Genomic DNA, 21,731 nt, shown 5'->3' on the forward strand with positions numbered 1-21,731 from the left:
GCAGCTGTAAACGCCATATACATGTTGTAAAATGATGGTGTAAATTTGTACAAGATCATTCATGCACTATTGAGGATCACTGTAAAAACATATTTTATGTTGCCTTTATAAAACACCAACGAACCAGATAAAGGAAGCATAGCGATGACTTTGATAAAGCCATGAGGCGAAACACGAAGCGTGTTGGACAATACAGCCCCCTTGCTGATTTTTGTTCTTCAAGAAACATTATTTAAGCTAAGTCCATAAAAATCTTTCAAGTTTGATATATATTTTTGAAATTAACATTGAAATGATTGAGTAGGCATTAAATTGAAGACCGATCACAGGTAAGCACGTAAAGCTTACAGCAATGAACATTTGAGAGCTTGGAGTGGTGCTGCAGAGGTCTTTAAATTAAAACTTAAAAATTGTTATATACTTTATACACAGCTTTACCCTAGTCTGTTGATACTTGGAGCCTTTATAAAACAAGTATGAAATAGGCATCTTTTTAAATGTTTCACATTATGAATATTGTCAATGCAGTGTACTGCATCTTGGGGTGAATTCTATATATGGCACTGAAAAAAGTGCTATTCTATAAACCATGCTTAAAATTATGTGCCTTTATACAATACTCCCCAAAGTTCCCACACAAACTTACACCTGCTCTGAGACAACAGTAATTTTGTGCTTGTAAGGAGCTGGCACATATGCATGAGGATGGCAAAACTGCAAAATCCAAAACTTTCTAGTACTGAAATCACTAACTACAGACCAAAAGCCTTGATCCCACTTTTGACTAAGATAATGGAGGGTATTGTGACTTGTCAACTAACAGAATTTCAAACTACACATGATATACTCCACTATTCACAATCCAGTTTTAGAAGCGGTTTCAGTACTGAAACCATCCTCGCTGCGCTGATTTCCAACATTAGAGAAGTTAGCCTAGGAAAAAGTGTACTAATACTTCAGTTCAATATGTCAAGCGCATTTGATCTAGTAGACCACAATATCCTATTGAACATTATGAATGGATATGGGATAACTGGAGTAGTTCTGAATTGGTTTAGAGAATTTCTTTCTGAGGTATCAAGTAAAAAAAGAGGGTCAGTTATCTCAGGAATGGTCCCCAATCTGCAGTATCCCACAGGACTCACCATTATCCCCTTCTTTGTTTAATATTTTGATGGCACTATTAGGTTTAAAATTGGATGCATTAGGTTTTCACCCATATATTTACACTGATATCACAATTTATATACCTTTTTATGGGTGAAATAAGTGAGACACTATCTACAATTAGTCGGGGGTTGAACTGCTTGGAGTCATGGGCACAGTCTGTTAAATTAAAGTTGAATACAGACAAAATAAAATTTCTTTTAGTAAGTCACCCTCAAAGGAGATGCCTTTCTAAGGACTTTTCTGTCGAAAGCATCACTTATCATTTAGAATCCCAATTGAAGATTCTTGGTATGACCCTGGACAGCTCTCTTACTTTAGAGTCACATGTACAATTATTGTCAACAAAGATTTTTAGCCTACTATGGCAATTAAGATGAATAAGATCTTGTTTTGATTCCAAGGCCTTCCAGTTATATCTTCAGATTTTGCTGATGGGTCACTTGGACTACTGCAATGTTATGTATGTTGGTTGTAGCATAGCTATTCATCGTAAATTGCAGACATTGCAAAATATTGCGGCAAGGTTGATCCGTAGAATATCTAGGTTTGCGAGTGCCACTCCACTGATGAGTTCTCTCTATTGGTTACCAATGGATACCTGCTCCATTTTTAGTTTGTTTCTTGGCTTATAACTATTTATTTATTTATTGCATTTGTATCCCACATTTTCCCATCTTTTTGCGGGCTCAGTGTGGCTTACAATACGATATGAATGATGGAAATACAATTTGTTACAACTTGGTTATGGATTACATTGTGAAGAGTGGTGTAGCGTTAAAGTTTATTCGTCACAAGTTGATGAGGTAATCAGATATATAGAGTTCTGTTATGTCCAGTTCTGGTATGTTTCATTGATTAGAATTTAGGATGGGTCACTATGGTATGCCCTGTTGACCGGTTGGTTTTTAGTAATTTCCGGAAGTTTGTTAGGTCATGTATTGTTTTTATGGCATATGGTAGTGCATTCCATAGTTGCGTACTTATGTAGGAGAAGCTGGATGCATATGTTGATTTATATTTTAGTCCTTTGCAGCTGAGGTAATGGAGATTTAGGAATGTGCGTGATGAACCTTTTGTATTCCTGGGTGGTAAGTCTATGAGGTCTGACATGTAGACTGGGGCCTCGCAGTGAATGATTTTATGAACTACAGTGCAGACCTTGAATGCAATGTGTTCCCTGAGTGGGAGCCAGTGCAATTTCTCTCTTAGGGGCCTGGCGCTTTCGAATTTCATTTTTCCAAATATGAGTCTGGCTGCTGTGTTTTGGGCAGTCTGGAGTTTCTTGATTCGGAAGCTGTGATTGATTTCATTTGTGATTTCTGTTAGATTATGTTTGAATGGGATGTAGATTGTAACATCATCTGCGTAGATGTAAGGATTGAGGCCTTGGTTGGATAGCAATTTGGCTAGAGGTGTCAACATTAGGTTGAAAAGGGTACTCCACATTCTGGTTTCCATGGTGATGATGTGATCAAATTGGATATTACTTGGTCTGTTCTTGCGATCAGGAAGCCTTTAAACCAATTAAGTACGTTTCCTCCAATCTCAAAGTTTTCTAGGATGTTTAGTAATATTTTGTGGTTTACCATGTCGAACACGCTCAACATGTCGAATTGTAGGAGAAGTACACTGTTGCCAGTTGCAATTGCTTGTTTGAATTTGGTTAGGAGAGTGACTAGTACTGTTTCGGTGCTGTGATTGGAGCGGAATCCTGATTGTGATTCATGTAATATTGAGAATTTATTTAAGTAGTCGGTGAGTTGCTTGGTTACCAAACTTTTCATTAGTTTGGTTGCTAGGGGGATAGATGCTACCGGGCGGTAGTTAGTTATGTCATTTGCTGTTTTATGGAATGGTCCATCAATATTTGCTTTTGTTAATTGTTCTTTATGGAAAAAATTATGCAGTAGATTCTCGGCACTATTTCCTTTCCCTTACAAAGTGATCTATAAATCTGATTGGAATTGGCCTTCTCTTATCAAATAACTAGATGGTAGACTATGCTTCCTTTAAATGTCCGTCACCAATCTAGTTATTTGTTGTTTAGAAAACATATTAAAACATGGCTTTTTCATAAATTTCATGATAAGTGGCTTTATTTCTAACTCATTATTGTAATTCACAGGATATTGTCCCTGTTCTCTTATATGATTGTGAGCCACATTGATGCATTTACTGGTTGATGCGGCCTATAAGCATTGATTGTACCTTGTTGTATCTTATATATATATATATATATTATAAAAATGCTGATCCAACCCTACTCAGTCTATTCTCCACCTACAAGTATATAACGTTACATTTTCCAAGCACCTACTTTGTTTAGCACCCCCAAACATTTTGATAAATTGGCACCTATGGTCAGCACTAATATTTGGAAGATCCTAAAGAGCTTTTTTTTTTTTTAATTAACAAGTAGCAAGAAACAAGACTGTGGGAAAATGTTTTCTTTAGGTCTCCTGGACTTTTATGAAGGTAGTAGGATGTTATGCCACTAAACTGGTCCTACATCCTCTCAGATTATGACATACAGGGACAGAACCCAGGGTGCTAACACCACATCTCAAATAATAAACCTCTGTTCTTCCAGTTTCCAATGGGCCTTACTATTTATGAGGCCCATGAATGCCATCTATTGAACTCTATCAATATTTTGAACCTGTGGAAAAAGACATGACCTTTTTCCGATTCTGCTAGCTACACTATTACCATTTTACACTAAAATCCCCATTGTTGCAACCTAAACCTTCTTCATTCCCTCCAATATTATTTACATCTACATTGAACTCGGTACTGTCAGACATAGCTTAAAATGGCGTCACTAGTATATCTCAAAGGGCTATTAATGGCAGCTGACCCAAGAAGTTTCTTGGTCCAATTCCACTGCTATTCCCATCCGGCCCCCACCCCCAGTTAATATAAGACGACGAGGCACAGAGTCTGTGCAACCTTTTTTAGCCACACGCCCATCTCAATATGCAAAATAAGTTGCTCAGTTAGCAGACGCAACAATACCATAGCAAAGGCCTCCCTTGCCCCGGAAGCAATTATTCTTCCATGCGCACATTCATTCCTAGAAGCTAATCCACTCAACCTTATGCGTTTAATAAATATATCCACAGAGAACACTGAAATTCAGTCAAAGGCACAATCCCACATTGACCCAATGCCTCTTTTCTTTTTTTAAGGGAATGAATTTTGTCTTGCCCTGCTTGGTCAGTATAGTAAGGGGGATTTTAAAATCGGCCTGAGAAGTTGCCCCAGACAACTTTTTTTTTTTTAATATCTATATCTATATATATATAATACTAGTTTCAAATATAGCAAAGTAACCCGGAAGTGAAAACTACTGAGGAACGTCAGCCCCAACGAAGTGGGGGTGGAGCGTTACGGGGTCATCACCGACTAATCAAACTTCGGCGCTCTTAACGTCACTTCCGGGACGCCATATTGCCGGGTGGCCGCATAGCCAGCCTTCTGCCTGCGACAGGGGACCTGCGCGCGGTCCTTTCCAGACGGTCGCTGCCTCGTCTCGTTGCTCTCGGCAACAGCGCAGTGGCCGTCACCGAACACCTCTTCGAACTGATTCCGCCTGGACCTCGTTGTGCGGCAGTGTCCGCACTGACCGCTAGAGGTCTCCCGCCGCCAATCCTCTCCTTTTTAAGGAGGTTGGATGAGAAAACTCCTCCCCGAAGAGCGAGTTCCGTCGACGTCAGCGTCGTTGACCCGGAAGCGGTGGTACAAAGGCCGTCCAACCATTTCCTTTTCCTGCGGAAGGACTTCATCGCGGATTTTATTTTTTCTCCTCCTCGCCCCTTCCACACCCTCTTTGTTCTCGCGAACGGAATCCTTCCGCGGCAGCAGGACGCGATGTCCCAAACGCAGCAGCTGCTCATTCCCAGTCCTGAGCCGGCGACCAGTAACGGCCGTAGGTGAGTGGCGGTTCCCCTGCCCTCCATAGGTGGCGCTGCAGCGGTAACGAACTGGAATTAATGGGAAATTAAAATAGCACCAGGTGGGGCGCGCGCGCGTGTGTGGTTTATATATATGTGTCTATTTTTACTATTTTGTACATTTTGTGAAGTTAAAAATATTAAACGTTTCAGGCCCCAAATTAAAAGGGGAGTTGCCCTTTATTCCGTGGTTTTACGTCTCCCAAAGGTTTTGATACGTCAGAAAGAACTCGACAAGCCAGTGGCTGTTTTCTTGCCAATGGCAGCAGAATTCCCATGGTGCCTTGCGATGATGGCATCATGGCGTTTGGAGGCAGGGAAACGTGATAAGAATGGCAGCCAAAAAGAGGGGGGAGGAGAGGGGGGGGGGGGCGAAAAATGCATGGTGGGAACAAATTTTAATTTCTTTTGATTATTATTTTTATTTTTTTGGAGTAACGTAGTAAAGAGTATATTTAAACAGTTAACATTTAAAAAAAAAGGGAAGATTTTAAATCCTAATTATATATAGTTAAAACAATGAATTTCTTATAATGGACTAGATATGCAAACCCTTACAAGAAAGTAAACTAAAAGGAACAAGTTTAAAAGGAAAAATCAAAATAAAAGAAACGGAAATAAAATTATAAGGGGAGAAGAGGAGAGGATTACACCAGTAAGATCCTAAAATATATGAAATTTGCATGGTTAAGAGGGACCATAGCAAGGAAAACGGGAGCAATATTCAAAAACATTCATTTTTAGAACATGTTTATTACATTTTAATAACAGGGGTAGGAAATACAAATTACAAGAAATAATCAGGTAATCACACCAAAGAATATCAGTGGACAGGTAACAGAGGGAGGAAAAGGAGGGAGGTAGGAGAAGGGTAGGGGGGAGGAAGCAATTTATGAATGCATTCAAAGCAAAACCTGCAATTTACACTCGAGTACTATGAACAGCTCTTGTTTAAAGAAAGATAGGTTGTTAAAGGCAGCCATACTTTATCAACATATAAGAATTTCGAACTTTGAGGGCTAAAGATAGCTCAAATTTGTGGATCTGTAAGACAGAATGCCACCAAAAGTGAGAATTTAAGAAAGGAGTTATCCTTCCAATTTGTTAAAACCATTTTTAAGCCTACAGCAATTAACGTATCATATAGTTTGGAGGAATATTTTTTTAGAGCACGTTCAATAATATGCGAACCAAATATGATCTTACTAACTGAAAGTGCTTCAGACAAATGTGAAATATCAGAAACCACACGCCAAACAATCAGATATTTAGATATATGTTACTTAGGGGATGATTTCAAATTTTGTAAAAGGTAGTCACATATTTGCAGCATTAGGAGATGCTATTTACTCCCAAATCTGTACCAGTCCATATCTAGAGGTGGTTGGTCAGGTCTTCCTGATAATTTTTGAGTGTACAAAGGTAGCAGTTAGACCAAAATTGAGTGTAGTTGTTTCTGAAATAAACACTTTTTAATGCATGTAGAGGACAAGAAAAGGTTTTCTTATTCTTGAGTCATGAGATGATCTGATTTGAAAATTTTGATAACATAAGCATTTAATGAATGTATTTGTAATCTTTTCTTGAAATTCCCAACATTTGAAAAAAAACCTATTAGACTAATTACTTTCAAAACAGCAATGCAAATTCTTGAGCCCATTTAAACTATAAAGGGTGAGATATCAACAGTAAAAAGGGTGATTTATGATGAACTAATAAGATGTAAACCTATTACTCCTTAATTATGCAGAATCACTGGAATAAAAGGAGGTCACCAAAGCTGGACAGAGGGTGGTTTGATGTGGAACAAACTCAATGGTACAATAATAGATTACGGGACCAAGACTTCCAGTTCAACTGGCAAGTCAGAGTGTTAGAACTAATTTTCCCTTTTTTCCCCCTTAAATAAAAGAGGAAAAAAAAGTTTCTACGTAACCAAAAAGGATGATCTGGGAATACTATGGGTAAATGATTAAAAAGAAACAGTATTTCAGGAAAAATAAATATTTTAATTGCATTAATTTAGCCTAGGCATGAAAATTTAGAATCTTTTCAATCACAGAACAGGTAAGGTGTTCCCCCATTCAGGGTGTCATAATTCAAAGGGAGAAAACTTTTTGTGCATAATTGTAACATTGTCAAGCTATTTACAATCCATACCATATTCAAAACCACTTTGCATTCAACAGTAGGTGAACACGTAACATGTAATTTGGCCTATTTCCCTATATTTAAAGAGTTATGCAAGTCAATATTCAAAGTAATTTAACAGGCCAGGTATTTTGAAACTGTTGCGTAATAGTGCCCACATTCCTGTTATTTGTTATTTTTTTAAGTCTTTAGCTACTTTGGATGTATTTTTTTACTTTTAGTTATTGTGGTTGCTACATTTCATATTTTTTTTATATATGGTCTACACTATATTTTACACATTTATGCCCTCAGTTTGTACTTAAATTTGTGCTAGATCACATTGTTTTAACACTATAACCATTTGATGCAATAGTCTTTATAATCCAGCTGGATTTTTAAGGTTCATATTCAATTTTTATGTTAATTTTACTATATTTTATATGAATGCATGTTTTATTTGGCCATATGACTGTGTCATTTTACTAATTATTCGTTTTTATGATGGTACCATTTAGTAAAAAATTCTTTAGTTTTGAATGTTATTCCATTGTGTGTGTTTAATTTTTATATAGTACTACTACTATTTAGCATTTCTATAACGCTACAAGGCGTACGCAGTGCTGCACAAACATAGAAGAAAGCAGTCCCTGCGCAAAGAGCTTACAATCTAATAGACTCCTGAAGAAGGCCAGATAAGCCGAAACACGGCCGTTTCGAGTCTTGGTTTATGACAATAAACTTTGAGATCCTTGGAAGCATCGTTTTTGTATCATTTGAGTTACCGTCACTATTTTTCATGTGTCTTCAAGTCTTCGAGGGCATTGTTCTTCAGTGTATACGTCAGATCAGTCAATAGGACATGAAGGCCCAAAGGCCAGTTGAAAAAGATAAGTTTTTAAAGGACTTCAAATAGGAATGTGCTTTATGTAGATCAGGGGGCAAGGAATTCCACAGAGATGGAGCAATGAAGAAAAGTGCGCAGTTACGCATAAACTCAAATTGAGAGGAAAAGACTGATGGAATTCTCAGATGGCATTCATAGGAGGAATGTAATAAGTGGCCTGGACGATGAGGGACAGTAAGAGATGATATATAAGAAAGAGCAAAGGCAAAAAGAATCTTGTGGGTCAGGATAAGAACTTGAACTAAACCCTAAACTGTGTAGGGAGCTAATGATGCTAGATCAGGAGGAGGGGTTTTGCTGTATCGAATTTCTTTGCTCGGGTGAGAGCACAGATGGCAGTATTTCATATAGACTGAAGGCATTTGAGTATGCTGGAGTTGAGGCCTGCATAAATGACATTGCAGTAATCCAATCAAAATAGGACTGTTGCGTAGAAGAATAGCCATGGAAGCTAATGGGTCAAAGTATTTGCAGATAGAATGGAAACAGTGCAGACAGAAAAAGCAAAACTTGGAGACATCAGAAATTGATGTCAAATTGGAGCTGCTGATCCAGAAAATACCAAGATAATGGAACAAGGTAACTAATAAAATTGTCCTATTTAAAAGTAAAGGGGAGGCAGTGGGAGCATAAGGATGACTGATCAACCATCATGCGATAGTTTTGGTGGGATTAAGAATCAAGTGATTGGAACTGTATCCAGACATGCATGAATCCCAGTGAAGTCCAATCAGTCAGGGTCATGGAAAGAAAGGAGGAGGATACCTTCAGCGTAATTAAAGACAGTAATGTTATGATTCTGAATTAGTGTAACAGTAGGACTGAGGAAAATGTTGAACAGGACAGGGGTAAGGACGGAGCCCTGTGGAACCCCACAGGGTAGGGAGTAGAAGTCCCTGAAGATGTGCTAATGGGGTAGACACTGTTAGAAAGGAAGGACTGGAACCAACTGAGTACAGTACCAGGAAGGCCTAAAGAAGCAAGTCTAGTAGTGAGTAATTCATGATCTATAAGATCGAAGGCGGAGCTGAGAGTTACTAATATGTAACCTGTCATAAAATCATCCATAGTACCTGAAGATTGGAGAGTGGCCAATGTGATGCTGATTTTTAAAAAGGGTTCTAGAGGTGATCCGGGAAATTATAAACAGGTAAGCCTGACATTGGTGCTGGACAAAATAGTGGAAACTATTACAAAGAATAAAATTACAGAACACGTAGACAAACATGGGACGGAATCAGCATGGGTGCAGCCGAGGGAAGTCTTGCCTCACCAGTTTGCTTCATTTCTTTGAAGGCATGAATAAACGTAGATAAAGGTGAGCCGGTTAATGTAGTGTATCTAGATTTTCAGAAAGCTTTTGATAAAGTTCCTCCTTGGAGACTCCTGAGAAAATTAAAGAGTCATGTGATAGGAGGCAAGGTTCTGGTGTGGATTAGGAATTGGTTATTGGACAGAAAACAGAGGGTAGGGTTAAATGGTCATTTCTCTCAATGGAGAAGGGTAAACAGTGGAGTGCCGCAGGGATCTGTACTGGGACCGGTGCTATTTAACATATTTATAAATGAAATGGAAATTGGAGCGACGAGTGAGGTGATTACATTTGTAGATACAAAACTATTGAAGGTTAAAACACGTGCGGACTGTGAAATATTGCAGAAAGACCTTAGGAAATTGGAAGACTGGGCATCCAAATTTCAGATAAAATGTAATGTGGACAAATGCAGGGTGGTGCACATTGGAAAGAATAATCCAAATCATAGTTACCTAATGCACTCCAGAAAAAGATCTGGGTGTCATTGTAGATAATACACTGAAATCTTCTGTTCAGTGTGCGGCGGCAACCAAAAAAGCAAACAGGATACTAGGAATTATTAGGAAAGGGATGGTGAATAAGACCAAAAATACTATAATGCATTCGTATCGCTCCATGGTGCATCTACACCTTGAGCATTGCATTCAGTTCTGGATATAGCAGAATTAGAAAAGGTTCAAAGAAGAGCAACCAAAATGATAAAAGGGGTGGAACTCCTATCGTATGAGGAAAGGCTAAAGAAGTTAGGACTCTTCAGCTTGGAAAAGAGACAGATGAGGGGAGATACACATGTCAAAGGACACACAATTGACCTCCTTACACACAAACTATCCTTAGACTCAAACCTTATACTAACAGATACAAAATGGACGACCATACCATGGTCAGACTACCATAAATTAAACGTAACCCTACAATGGCAGAAAAAAGACACGCACCCCAAGCAAGAAAGCACAACCTACACCACTAGAGGTCAGATCGATCCTGTTACTTTCTGGCAACAGATCTACAAAAATGAATGGCTAGCACAGACAGACTCCAAACACTATCTCCAAAAGTGGGACGACAGATGCAGGAGCATACTAGACGAAATTGCACCACTACAAACAAGAACCACACGAAGACACAGCTCGATACCTTGGTTCAACTAAGAACTGAAAAAACTAAAAACACAAGTCAGGAGATTTGAACGCGCATGGCAAAAAATGAACATACACTTAAAGATTGGAAACAAACACAAAGAAAATACAAATATACAATAAGACAAACCAAAAGAGCATACTACAAAACCAAAATAGGACCAGACTACAAAGACGCACATAAACTCTACCAACTCGTGAATAAATTAATAGACACCACACCGGTTACCACAGCCATCACAGACACCCCATCAGCAGATCAACTTGCCAAATACTTCAATGAGTAAATTATAAAACTTTGATCCACATTACCACTCAATACCACTGATCATGAAAAATTTATGGATTGCCTGGACCCTACTCCCGGTGAATACCCAGCAGATCGAACCTGGAATGACTTCAACCTGCTAACCGAAGAAACCATAACCCAAGCACTCAACAAATTCTCCAAAACCCACTCCAAACTGGATATCTGCCCCAGTAGCCTAATAAGGTTCGCCCCCAAACACTTCATAACAGACCTTACGTCACACCTGATCTACATGCTACAGCGTGGACTTTTCCCTAAGGACAAAGGAAATATACTACTGACACCCATACCCAAAGACTTAAAGAAAAAACTAAATGACACAACCAACTATCGACCAGTCGCATCCATCCCCCTGATAGTAAAACTAATGGAAAGTATGGTAACCAAACAACTCACCAACTACCTAAACAAATTCTCAATACTACATGAATCACAGTCAGGATTTCGATCCAACCATAGCACTGTAACAGTGCTAACCACTCTTATAACCAAATTTAAACAACTAATTGCAACTGGAAACAGTGTGCTACTCCTGCAATTCGATATGGTCAGCCACCAAATACTCTCGAACATCCTAGACTACTTCGGGATCGGAAGAAACGTACTAAGATGGTTTAAAGGCTTCTTAACAGCAAGATCTTATCAAGTGATCTGAAACTTAAAGTCAACACCGTGGAAACCTGAATGTGGTGTACCACAAGGATCACCGCTCTCACCAACCCTTTTCAACTTAATGATGACACCTTTAGCCCAATCGCTATCCAACCAAGGACTCAACCCGTATATCTATGCAGACGATGTCACGATATATATCCCGTTCCAACAAGACATAACAGAAATCACAAATAAAATCACACACAGCCTCCAAATAATGAACTCATGGGCTGACGCATTCCAACTAAAGCTAAACAGAAAAAACACAATGTCTCATCCTGTCCTCACAATACAACACAAACAAACCCAATACCATAAATACCCCAGACTACACCCTTCCGATATCAGACAGCTTGAAAATTCTGGGATTCACAATTGACCGAAATCTCACATTCGAAGAACATGCGAAAAATACAGCAAAGAAAATGTTCTACTCAATGTGGAAACTTAAAAGAATCAAACCTTTCTTCCCAAGGGAAGTATTCCGCAGCCTAGTACAATCAATAGTGTTAAGCCATCTAGACTACTGCAATGCCATTTGTGCCGGATGCAAAGAACAAATCATTATGAAGCTTCAAACCGCTCAAAACACAGCGGCCAGACTCATATTTGGGAAAGCGAAATATGAAAGCGCCAAACCCCTAAGAGAAAAACTACACTGGCTCCCACTAAAAGAACGAATTGTGTTTAAAGTTTGCACCCTGATACACAAAATCGTTCATGGAGAAGCCTACCTATATGTCAGACCTTATAGACTTGCCTACTAGGAATGCAAAAAGGTCATCACGCACATTCCTTAATCTCCACTATCCTAACTGTAAAGGGCTAAAGTATAAATCCACATACGCGACCAGTTTCTCATATAGCACGCAGCTATGGAACGCACTACCGAAGGCCATAAAAACAACACAAGACCTATCCATCTTCCGAAGGCTACTGAAAACAGATCTGTTCAAGAAGGCATACCACAAACATCCATCTCAGATACTAAATAATAATACTATACACGATCTATACAAAACAGATCTCTTATCACATGACTGATTAACCTCTTTGATATCAATGATCAAGCAATACCACTTTAAACCTTATGCTGAATAGGGACTCTCTATAGTCAATGACCTAATGTATGTTACAATCCAATTTATTACTCAGGAACCTCATGCAATACCATAATCTATTCTTCTTTACCATGTATATATGCACACAGTGTATATAAATACCATGATCTGTTCCATATATGTTATGTTCCATGTATGTTACCATGTATGTATGCACTTATTGTAACACCATATGTAATTCTGTTACCCGGAAATGGCAACCGCCATTACGGCAAATGTAAGCCACATTGAGCCTGCAAATTGGTGGGAAAATGTGGGATACAAATGCTACATATAAATAAATAAAAATAAATAAATGATTGAGGTCTGCAAAATCCTAAGTGGTGTAGAACGAGTAGAAGTAAATTGTTTTTTTTACTCGTTCCAAAAGTACAAAGACTAGGGAACACTCAAGGAAGTTACATGGAAATACTTTTAAAACAAATGGGAGGAAATATTTTTTCACTGAACAAATAGTTAAGCTCTGGAACTCTTTGCCAGAGGATGTGATAACAGCGGTTAGCATATCTGGGTTTAAAAAAAGGTTTGGACATATTCCTGGAGGAAAAGTCCATAGTCTGCTATTAAGATAGACATGGGAAGCAACTCCTTGCTCTGGGATTTGTAGTATGGAGTGTTGCCACAATTTGGGCTTCTACCTGGCTTTGCCACTGTTTGGAAAATGGGCTACTGAGCTAGATGGACCATTGGTCTGACCCAGTATGGCTATTCTTATTTTCTTAAGGAGATGGAAAGAGCAACCTTACCCTCCTCAAAACCAATGTGTAAGGAGTTAAAGCAGCAACTAGAGACTCTGTTGTTATAGTGTGGCCTAAAGCCAGACTGGAAAGGGTGTAATATGTGAGTTTGATCTATGTGTTGAAATAGTGGACACAGAACAAACGTTTTGGTAAGTTTGGACAGCAGCAGTAAATTGCAAGTGGGCCTATAGCTGTTGCATTTTTTGTTGTTGTTGGTTTTTTTTTGTTTTTTTAGAGTTGGATAGCCTTTATCCAGGAACACTCTAGTAGATAAGCTTTGCATCATCATGGATAAAAAGAAGGGAAGGAGATCATGCTTAGAAACCATGAACTAGGGGCCTGGGAAAGAATCCAAGAGGGATGTGGTGAGGTGGGATGAAGAAAGAAGCTTAATTGAGATAAGAGTAGGCAGATTAAAGCTGTTCCAGTTGGGAATCAGCACTCCATTGGGTATCAAAAGAGATAGTGCTGTGGGACACAAGACATACAGATCAGTCAAAGTCATAAGAAGCATCACAAACTACCTCCAGTTAGAAAAGTCCTACCTATTCAGGAAATTCTATGAGTAAAATATGCACTAATCATTCTAGAACAGCAATACACAGCATAACCTTTAACTGTAACACAGTTCATTTCTTAAATGAAAAGATAAGACATATCTTCTCAAGAACCCCAATACGCACTAATAGTTATCTTGTCAACCTTTGTAAAAAAAACAGCACCATACAACCTTGTAAATGTAATTAAATCAATGTAAGCTACATTGAACTCGTTATTGGATAATTGTAGGATACAAGTATGAATGAATGAATAAATAAACACTTGAAATAGGCACAGCTGTTGCATACTGGTTAGAAGTCTAATTTCAGATGCATTTGTATTTGTACAGACATCTGACCCTTGAAGACCAAGTTGCTGCAATCACAGCAAAAAGCTTCAAAACACTATGGAAACTGAGAAGAATCAGAGACTATTTCCTCAGACAGTCATTCTATCCCATAGGACAGATGCTGATATTGCGCCATATAGACTACTGTAATGCAGCATATGTAGGCTGCAAAGAAAACCTACTACGATTGTTGCAGACTGTCCAAAACATAACAGCGAGACTGATATTCAAAAAGTCAAAATATAATGGAGCAACCCCATTACTCATAATGCTACAATACTTCTTATGACTGTTGGAATTGAGTTCCACCATTTTTTTTTTTTGTTACATTTGTACCCCGTGCTTTTCCCACTCATGGCAGGCTCAGTGCGGCAGGCAATGGAGGGTTAAGTGACTTGCCCAGAGTCACGAGCTGCCTGTGCTGGGAATCGAACTCAGTTCCTCAGTTCCCCAGGATCAAAGTCCACCACCCTAACCACTAGGCCACTCCTCCTCCCAGCTAAATCCCGCCATTTATTTATTTATTGCATTTGTATCCCACATTTTCCCACCTCTTTGCAGGCTCAATGTAGCTTACAATACATCATGAATAGTGGAAATATATTAGAAAATAGACATTTAGTGTTACAGAAGGATCATTGGGCAATATGATAATGAAGAAACATGATAGCAGTGGACTTGTACGTTTTTGCAGTTAGAGAGGTGAAGTAGTAGATAGCCTCTGATTCCTGGGATTGCATTTCTTAGTGATAGTTTGATCATGTATAGCATGTAGTCCGGTGACATTCCAAACAGTATTTTGAACATGATTGTACTGGTTTTGAAAAATAGTCTGGCCTTGATTGGGAGACAATGTAGCATTATGAGTAGTGGGGTTGCTCCATCATATTTCGACTTTTTGAATATCAATATTACTGCTGTGTTTTGGATGGACTGCAACAATCGTAGTAGGTTTTCTTTTCAGTCTACATATGCTGCATTACAGTAGTCTAGATGGGGCAATATCAGCGTCTGTCCTATGAGGCGGAATGACTATCTGGGGAAATAGTCTCTGATTCTTCTCAGTTTCCATAGTGTTTTGAAGCTTTTTAATGTGATGGCAGCAATTTGGTCTTCAAAGGTCAGATGTTTGCCAAAAATGATTCCTAGTATTTTTATTTGTGTTTCCATTGTGTACAATTGTTGATCTATTATGAGGTTTTGGTAAGTAGTGGGATTGTGCTGGCTGGCTAAAACCAGGAGTTTGGTTTTGTCTCAGTTTGACAGTTGTGGCTCAATTTTCCATGAGGTTGAGTTCTTTTTTGGCCTATCCAGTATCTCTGTGATGCTGTTGTTGAAAGGTATGTAGATAGTGACATCTTATCCGTATGTGAATGGGTTTAAACCAGTTTTCTCCAGTTTCTTGCCAAGTGGAGCCATCAGGACATTGAATTATATTGGTGATATCGGGGACCCCTGAGGGACCACACATTCAGGGATCCAGGAGGCTGAAAATTCATTGGATACCTTGACAAGATAGGATCTAGTTCTTGAAAACCGTGAACCAGGCTTATACTGCTCCAGTTATTCCTATGTTGTGAAGTAGGATAGTTGGTATTGTGTGACCTACTAGGTCAAAGGCACTTGACATATCAAATTGTAGTAGTAGTATTGACTGGCCTTGGTTTATTATTCTTCTGAATTTTGTGATCAGGGTGGTTATGCATGTTTCTGTTCTATAGCATGATATGAAGCCTGATTGAGAGCTGTGAAGGACTGAGTAGCGCGTTAGGTATTCCATTAATTGTTGTGCTTCTAGTCCCTCCATTGTTTAGTTAAGCGTTTGATGAACCAGTCTGGTGGGTTTTCCATCATGTAGTTTGGGCAGCTGTCTAGCAGGCAGTTGGCATGTGCATATTTTGTCAGTAGTGTAGTAACTGAGCTGGTTGTTGGTATCTTAAAGGAGGTCCAGATTCTTTTTGATGTGGTCCTCGATTTCACATTTGTGTAGGAAATCTTTGAGTGTTTCTTGTGTTGCATCTAGGTTTGATCTTATTTTTATTATTTTTTTCTTCAAAATATTGTGTGAACTCGTCTGCTGTTCGTGGTTTTTCATTTGACGTTAGCAGAGCTTGTATGTTGAGTACGTTTTTCATTAGTTCATTTTTTTTTCGTGTTTATCTCTTCTGGGTGCACGTGTGTGCTATAGTATTCCGCTTTGGCTCTTTTTATGGTGTGTTTGTACTTAGGTTTTTCCTCTGTGTGGTTTTTTCATGTCTTATTTGTTTTGGACCATTTTCTTTCCTGTTTCCTGCACAGTTTTTTTCATCTCTGATAGTTCCTCGTTGAACCAGGGGCGCGGTTGTTGTTTCCTCTTAGTTTTCATTTTGAATGGTTCCATTTTATTTAGTGTGTTTCCACTTAGTTCGTCTCAGTTTCTCATGAAGTGATGTGGGTATTATGTTTGCTTGGTCATTCATCACTGTTAAACAGAAGCTGCTGTTGTCCACTTTTCCTCTGGTTAGGGCAGTGTGTGGTGTCCTCGGTTCTCTGTTTTTGCTGTTCTCTTTCCACTGAAGTGTGAAGGAGAGTTTGTTATGGTCTTACTATGGCACCTTTGCCCAGTTATGATTCTCTATTATATAGTTGTTATTGGCTAAGAGTCTGCAAGCTAGTATGTCTAATTGGTGACCTTTTACATAAGATGAGATGAGGTGGCTGGTGCCATTTTGAAGTTCCATTGGTTCTGGAAGTTTGTTAGAAGCCTAGTGTTGGCGTAATGTTGCTTGTCTAGCTTTAGATTGATATCATCTAGTAGAAGGACATTGGAGAAGTTTCTGCATATGATTGATATGAAGTCCATGAAGTCGTCTTGAGCTTTGGACCATCTTCCAGGCAGGCGGTAAAAAAGTATACCTCATAATTAATCAGTTAATGTTGAGTCTGTGATTTTGCATGTCATGATTTCAATCGCAGGGGATATATGTTCAGCTTTGGTTTCTACTGTAGAGGATTTGTGTATTAAGGGGACCCCGCCTCCTTTCTTTTTAGTTCTGTTGATGTGTATTATTTTATATCCGGCGGGCATAAGTCGAGCAGTACTGGGATGTCTTACATTTGCAGCCATGTTTCTGTTATGAATCAAGTCCCATTTCCCTTTCCATTTTTGATTATATGGTCATTGCAATTGTTTGTGCTTATCTTTTTGGTATTGGTTAGGATGTTGCTCTCTGGTTTGTTTTGGTTTCTGTAGTTTGGTCTTTCCAGTTGGTGAAGGGGGCATCATTTTGCTGTAATAAGTAAGGGGGATTTTGTTCCATTTGTTTGATTGAGATGGCTTGTAACCCCGTTATCCATCGTATTAACATGCAGTAGAAAAACCATGATCTAATATTGGCCCTAATGGGATATGTTGTGGGACTTGTGGTAGAGTGTTGGTAATTAGGGGTTAATTGTCGGAGCCACCAGTGGTCTACCCAAGTCGCTTAGTATACTTCACTTTATTCCACAGTTTTTCCCTGATGCACAATGGTGCAAATTGTGTATTATAAAGACAGAACAGGCAACAAAAACCTTATGAAAGGAAATTCAATCTATCATATCTAGGGAGCTCAGCAGTCAATCTGAGCTGGACACAGACCATGAAAAAAGAGTGTTTGTCTCCCTCTTATTAGGTAGGGTTTCTCCTTCAGGCTGCTGTTCTTCCATAGTTAATCGTGCAGCTGTGAAGAGAGAGTATAAAACGGGCTTCATACCACATGTTCATAGATTTGACAATCTCCTTAGTTTGCTGTTTGAAGGAAGGTTACAAATGCAGACAGTTCTCTATTTCAAGTTGCTGGCTTGGAATTACTTCAAGCAATGGAGAGGGGAGGGGGAGGTGAGCTGAACAGGATAGGTATTTGTAAGACAAAGGAAAATAATTGACCTTAAGATTGGAATGCAGCTATGAGAAAAAGCTACCATAGTGCTTGTTTTAAATCTCCACAAAACTTACGCCTCATTGCTATTAGGTATGTTCCTGTTTCAAATGCTGTTCTTCCTTAGTCAGTCATGCAGCTATGACGGGAGAGTTTACAGCAGGCGACAGGCCACAGGACCCAGTTTAGAGTGGGCGACAGGCCACAGTGTAGCTCTCATTTTCATATTTGTGTCAATTTCTTTTGTTTGCTGTTTGAAGGAAGGTTGCAGATGCACAGTTCTCTTTTTCAGGTTGCCACCTTGGAATTACGTCAGGCAATGAAGAGGGGAGGTGAGATGAGTAGGACAGATATTTGTGAGACAAAAGAGAGTGATTGACCTTAAGCACTCTTGGAATGCAACTCTGAGAAAAGCTTCCACAGTGCTTGTTTTAAATCTCCACAACTGAAATCCTGATAGATACATTTATATATCTTTATTCATCTCAAGAGTGTTGCTTCACTTTATTGTTTAGCTCTTTTTGTAAATGCACTTAAATAAAAGTCAGAAACATTGCTTTTCTTGAGGCCGTTGTATCTTCTTCCCCAGATTACTAGGGTGTTTGAAGATCTTTGATTTTTTTGACCAGAGCAGATTTTTGTATTAAAGTAGGTGAGATTTCAGAACTTTCTATCTATTTAGTATAACAAAAAGCCAGTTTGTCTTTGGCAGCAATTAACAGAAGAGTGTTAATTTCACAGAGGGTGCTCGATGAGGATCTGAGTCTCTTTAAAGTTGGAAAGTTGAGATTCTCAACATAGTAACATAGTAACAGTAGATGACAACAGAGAAAGACCTGTACGGTCCATCCAGTCTACCCAACAAGATAAACTCATATGTGCTACCTTATATGTATACCTGACCTTGATTTGTATCTGTCACGTCTGTGGTCATGACCCTCTCAGGCTTACCTTATTTCTGGCGGTCAGCTTCTAAGCTGGCTTCTGTCTGGTCTTTCTGTGTTAGTTCTGTCTCTGTGTGCTGGCTGCTTCCAACATGGCTCTGATTACTCCACTATACTGCACATGTGTGTGTAAGCCTCTCTGTGCTTCAGTATGCTTTCTGCCTGTGTTTTGGTTTGTGTTCCTCTTGCCCTCTGGTGGCCAGACCTGGTGGCTGCATTGGACTATCTGTGTGCTGTTTCCCATTCCAGACTTCTTCTACTACTACTACTACTACTACTATTTAGCATTTCTATAGTGCTGCAAGGCATACGCAGCGCTGCACAAACATAGAAAAAAGACAGTCCCTGCTCAAAGAGCTTACAATCTAATAGACAAAAAATAAATAAAGTAAGCAAATCAAATCAATTAATGTGAACGGGAAGGAAGAGAGGAGGGTAGGTGGAGGCGAGTGGTTACAAGTGGTTACGAGTCAAAAGCAATGTTAAAGAGGTGGGCTTTCAGTCTAGATTTAAAGATGGCCAAGGATGGGGCAAGACGTAGGGGCTCAGGAAGTTTATTCCAGGCGTAGGGTGCAGCGAGACAGAAGACGCGAAGTCTGGAGTTGGCAGTAGTGGAGAAGGGAACAGATAAGAAGGATTTATCCATGGAGCGGAGTGCACGGGAAGGGGTGTAGGGAAGGACGAGTGTGGAGAGATACTGGGGAGCAGCAGAGTGAATACATTTATAGGTTAGTAGAAGAAGTTTGAACAGGATGCGAAAATGGATAGGGAGCCAGTGAAGGGTCTTGAGGAGAGGGGTAGTATGAGTAAAGCGACCCTGGCGGAAGATGAGACGGGCAGCAGAGTTTTGAACCGACTGGAGAGGGGAGAGGTGACTAAGTGGGAGGCCAGCAAGAAGCAGATTGCAGTAGTCTAAACGAGAGGTGACAAGGGTGTGGATGAGGGTTTTGGTAGAGTGCCCGGAAAGAAAGGGGCGGATTTTACGGATGTTGTAAAGAAAGAAACGACAGGTCTTGGCAGTCTGCTGGATATGAGCAGAGAAGGAGAGAGAAGAGTCAAAGATGACCCCAAGGTTTCGAGCTGAGGAGACAGGGAGAATGAGAGAGCCATCAACAGAAATAGAAAACGGGGGGAGCGGGGAGGTGGGTTTGGGGGGGAAAATGAGAAGCTCGGTTTTGGTCATATTTAATTTCAGGTGGCGTTGAGACATCCAGGCAGCAATGTCAGACAAGCACGCTGAAACTTTGGTTTGGATGCAAGGTGAGATATCAGGGGTAGAAAGGTAGATTTGGGAGTCGTCAGCATAGAGATGGTAGGAAAAGCCATGGGATGAGATTAATGAACCAAGGGAAGAAGTGTAGATAGAAAAGAGGAGGGGACCAAGAACAGAACCCTGAGGTACGCCGACAGGCAGAGGGATAGAAGTAGAAGAGGATCCACCAGAGTGAACACTAAAGGTGCGGAGGGAGAGGTAGGAAGAGAACCAGGAAAGGACAGAGCCCTGGAATCCAAGTGAGGACAGGGTATCGAGAAGTATGCTGTGATCGACAGTGTCAAAAGCAGCGGAAAGATCAAGAAGAATGAGGATGGAATATTGACCTCTGGATTTAGCCAGTAATAGGTCATTGGAGACTTTAGTAAGCGCAGTTTCGGTTGAGTGGAGAGGGCGAAAACCAGATTGTAGTGGGTCAAGAATAGCATGTGAGGAGAGAAAATCAAGGCAGCGGCGGTGAACAGCACGCTCAAGTAATTTGGAGAGAAAAGGAAGGAGGGAGATGGGTCGGTAATTAGAGGGACAAGTAGGGTCAAGTGAAGGCTTCTTAAGGAGAGGTGTGACCACAGCATGTTTAAAGGCAGCAGGGACAGTCGCAGTGGAAAGTGAGAGGTTGAGAATGTGACAGATAAAAGGAATAAGAGTAGGAGAGATGGCATTAAGAAGGTGGGTGGGAATGGGATCTGAGGAACAGGTGGTACATTTTCAGCACAGTCCAGTCCGGATCTTCTGGCCTGCCAGACTTGCTTGTCTTGTTTGAGCCTGCACAGCACCCGTAGCTGCCTGGTGATTGCTGCAGCTGAATCTCAGCTGCTGCTGGGCTTATTAGCCATTTGGAAACTCTCTGCTTTGCCTTTGCATCGCCTAAGGCCCTGGTTTGTTGGTGCTTGCTGCACTTCTGCCTAGTCCAGTTTATAGTCTGTATTCTTGCCTGATTCTAGTTTAGTCTTTGTGTAGCTTCTTGTACTTTATTGCTTGTTTCCCAGTCTTGTTTCTTGTTTGTATGTCTTTGCCTAGTTCTAGGTTGTCTGTGTTTCTTGTTCAGTGGCTGCTTGCAGCTTTCAGTTCTGTCCCTTGTCTGTCTGAGAGTCCTAGTCTAGTATTCTGCCTTGCCTCCCTGTGTATTCTAGATCCTGTGTGTATCCGGCTGGTTTCCAGTTCCTGCCCTGTCCGGTAAGTCCTGCCGACCACCTGCACTCAGGGGCTCAACGCCTGAGGAACAGTGGTCAAGTGCAGGTGAAGTCTAGCTGGCCATGTCAGAGTTCTGCCTTATCCCTGTATGGGGTG

The 21,731-nt window shown here is 40.0% G+C and overlaps 1 protein-coding gene across 1 annotated transcript in view; it reads left to right on the top strand.

Annotated features, from left to right (window-relative positions):
- Positions 1-4,666: 4,666 nt before the first annotated feature.
- LRIF1 (ligand dependent nuclear receptor interacting factor 1) overlaps positions 4,667-21,731 on the top strand; it is a 53,847-nt gene continuing 36,782 nt past the window's right edge. Inside the window, exon 1 of the mRNA XM_030199969.1 lies at positions 4,667-5,102. Within this exon, the coding sequence (XP_030055829.1) occupies positions 5,041-5,102 (62 nt within the window). The 5' untranslated portion in view covers positions 4,667-5,040. The remainder of the gene's footprint in view (positions 5,103-21,731) is intronic.

The sequence above is a fragment of the Microcaecilia unicolor genome, chromosome 4 (genome assembly GCF_901765095.1).
Source record: "Microcaecilia unicolor chromosome 4, aMicUni1.1, whole genome shotgun sequence".
Taxonomy (NCBI): domain Eukaryota; kingdom Metazoa; phylum Chordata; class Amphibia; order Gymnophiona; family Siphonopidae; genus Microcaecilia; species Microcaecilia unicolor.